The 2,584-nt window shown below is 51.5% G+C and overlaps 1 protein-coding gene across 1 annotated transcript in view; it reads right to left on the bottom strand.

Annotated features, from left to right (window-relative positions):
* Positions 1 to 428: 428 nt before the first annotated feature.
* Positions 429 to 2,584, bottom strand: part of LOC119270812 (BURP domain-containing protein 13-like) — a 9,386-nt gene continuing 7,230 nt past the window's right edge. The window contains exon 2 of the mRNA XM_037552868.1: positions 429 to 1,656. Coding sequence (XP_037408765.1) covers positions 863 to 1,656 — 794 coding nt within the window. The 3' untranslated portion in view covers positions 429 to 862. The remainder of the gene's footprint in view (positions 1,657 to 2,584) is intronic.

Below are 2,584 nucleotides of genomic sequence, written 5' to 3'. Positions count from 1 at the left end.
GTGGCGGCCGGCCGTTGACCCGAAGAGGAGGCCGTCGAGGAGGCCATGGAGGGGGCGGCGTGGGGAGGAGAGGCCGTGGCGGCCAGCAACTGGCGCGGGGAGGAGGCCGCCGTGGAGGGGCCGTTGAGGGGGGCGACGCGGGGAGGAGGAGGCCGGCCGCTAGCACGGGAGGAGGCCTGTGGAAGGGGGCGGCGCTGGGATGAGGATGAGGCCATGACGGTCGGTTGTGGTGAAGTATGGGATCAGGGAGGGGAGAGAGAGCTAGGATGGGAGTGGGACATGGGGTGGGTAATTTTTTCATGTTCAGTTTTTTTTTCCATGGAAGTTGCCTTATAGGAGTGAATCCATTGTAGAATATTTTACAATCGATTTTAGAATAAATTATATATAAATATATATATGTGTGTGTGTACTATACATACTTAAACATATTTATTCATACACATAACACGATAATACAGTATGCCCGACGCTAGCTAGGCCACACAGGACCAACCACACAAGTTTCATACAGTAGTAACAATGACATGTACCAGCACTAGCTAGCAATATGTAGGATCGGAGCCCCCACTCACCAACACTAACGACATGTACTTACATATAACATCCATCCAAACAAACCTGGACAAACACCGTACCATTGCTACACCCTTATATTTTCTCCTGATGCCAAAGCTAGAACTATATATGGCGCCATTCTTATTCTTGTTCTATATATAGAAGACGCCGTCGGAGCTACTAGAACGGATGCATATGCCCACGTTTACACATTTACGGTGCATATATGAAAAAAGAGCGCCACGTTGATATCTAGAGCACGACACTGGCATATGTAGCGCGCAACGAAGGATGCAGTGGCAAGCTAGGCTGTGCGTGCCTTCTTGACGAACGCGAGATTGCCATACGACATGAAGTGGCACACCGAGGTACTGGCACCAGGGTGGGTCTTCAGTATCTGGAACGCCGGGTGTGCCGGAGTCCAGCGGGAGGTGTCGAAATGGCAGAACGCCAGCAAGGAAACCACCGGGCCATCGTCGTCGCCGCGGCCGTGGAGGGTGACCTTGTAACCTATATACCCCGTATGCGCGATGTGACAATGGAAGACGGCGTATGGGAACGGCACCTTGTGGCAGGCCACGTAGCCAGTGCCCTCTAGCTTGGTGACCTCCTCGACAATGTACTCCCGGCATGGTAACAGGCCAGCGCGGGGGAGCGTCGACGTGGCCGCCCACACATCACCACCACCACCACCTTGCTGGATGGTGGTGCCGAGCATCTCCATGGCGGCCTTTACAGTGCTCTCTAGCGATATGGTGCAGGCTTTCATCTCACCGGCAATTGGCGGCTGCTGGCACTTGCGCAGGGTGTCCTCCACTTGCGCCGCCTCAGCGGAGCCTGGTGAGATGTGGAACGTGGAGAGGACGTCGCTTAGGTTCTCGAAGGGGACCTTGCCGGCGACGTCGTGCGGGAGGATGGCTGTCTCCGCCTCCGCTGGGAAAGACAGGGTCATGGTGCTGCCCGGATGTAGCTCGGCCTCGTGGAAGAAGATGCCGGTCTCTGCCACTGTCCGCGCGTCGCAGATAGTGTTGAAAAGTGTGCACATGCTGATACTGGGCTGTGCAGAGTAGTGCTCCACAAGCGGTGACAGATCGATTCCTGCACCAGAACACAAAAGTCAATGTTTATACCATGTAACTCTAGGGCGTGGCTAACGCGCGCGCGCGCGTCCCAGCCGGCGCGCTCGATTGCCGACCAGGCCGATCCGACAGCAAAACGACAATTCAGCGAACCGGAGCGCAGTCCTATTCCCTTTCTCGATCGATTCTGGCTGTGAGAGCGCTCTACCTGTTCGTGACTTTGGCCCAGAGCGCTGGCCCAATACCACCCCTAGGCTCTATTCCCTTTCCATATTGTTTCTTTTGGGCCTGTATTTTCCTATTTCACCTATTCCCTTTCTGGGCCAGCGGTTTTTCAGGTACAGTTGTGGGCGGGAAATTACACTTTTAATTGAAATAAACTATGACTTTCAACCAAAATTAATTGCTACTTGTGCACACAAAAATAAATTCTCTTAGATCTAATTTGTCCATGAAATATGTTCTTATTAAGAAAAAATAGCATGCTCAATTCAATTGATCTACAACATTTTGGTTGAAACTAGAATGATCATTAAATAGATCTACTATGATTTTTTTTTAAATTAATGACAAAATTACCAAAGTAAAAAAAACACATTCTAAAAAATTCGGAACAACTTTTGAATTTGTGATTTTTCTGGAAATCATGAATATTTTTTGAAAATTCAGGACAACATATGAAAAACAAAAACATTTCGTTCTGTCACTTTCTATCATTTTGCGTAACCCTAAGATAGACAGGGTGGCAGTGGTGTCACGTGCTCGTCTCGGCGTCCGTCGTCGCTACCGTGACGACGTCCGCCTCGACTCGCGTTAGGCTAAGACAGGGTGGCAGTGGTGTCACGTGCTCGTCTCGGCGTCCGTCGTCGCTACCGCGACGACGTCCGCCTCGACTCGCGTTACGCTAAGACAGGGTGGCAGTGGTGTCACGTGCTCGTCTCGGCGTC

The sequence above is a fragment of the Triticum dicoccoides genome, chromosome 3A (assembly GCF_002162155.2).
Source record: "Triticum dicoccoides isolate Atlit2015 ecotype Zavitan chromosome 3A, WEW_v2.0, whole genome shotgun sequence".
Classification (NCBI taxonomy): Eukaryota; Viridiplantae; Streptophyta; class Magnoliopsida; order Poales; family Poaceae; genus Triticum; species Triticum dicoccoides.
The sequence above is the reverse complement of the archived record's forward strand: the minus strand, read 5'-3'. Positions and strand labels throughout refer to the sequence as shown.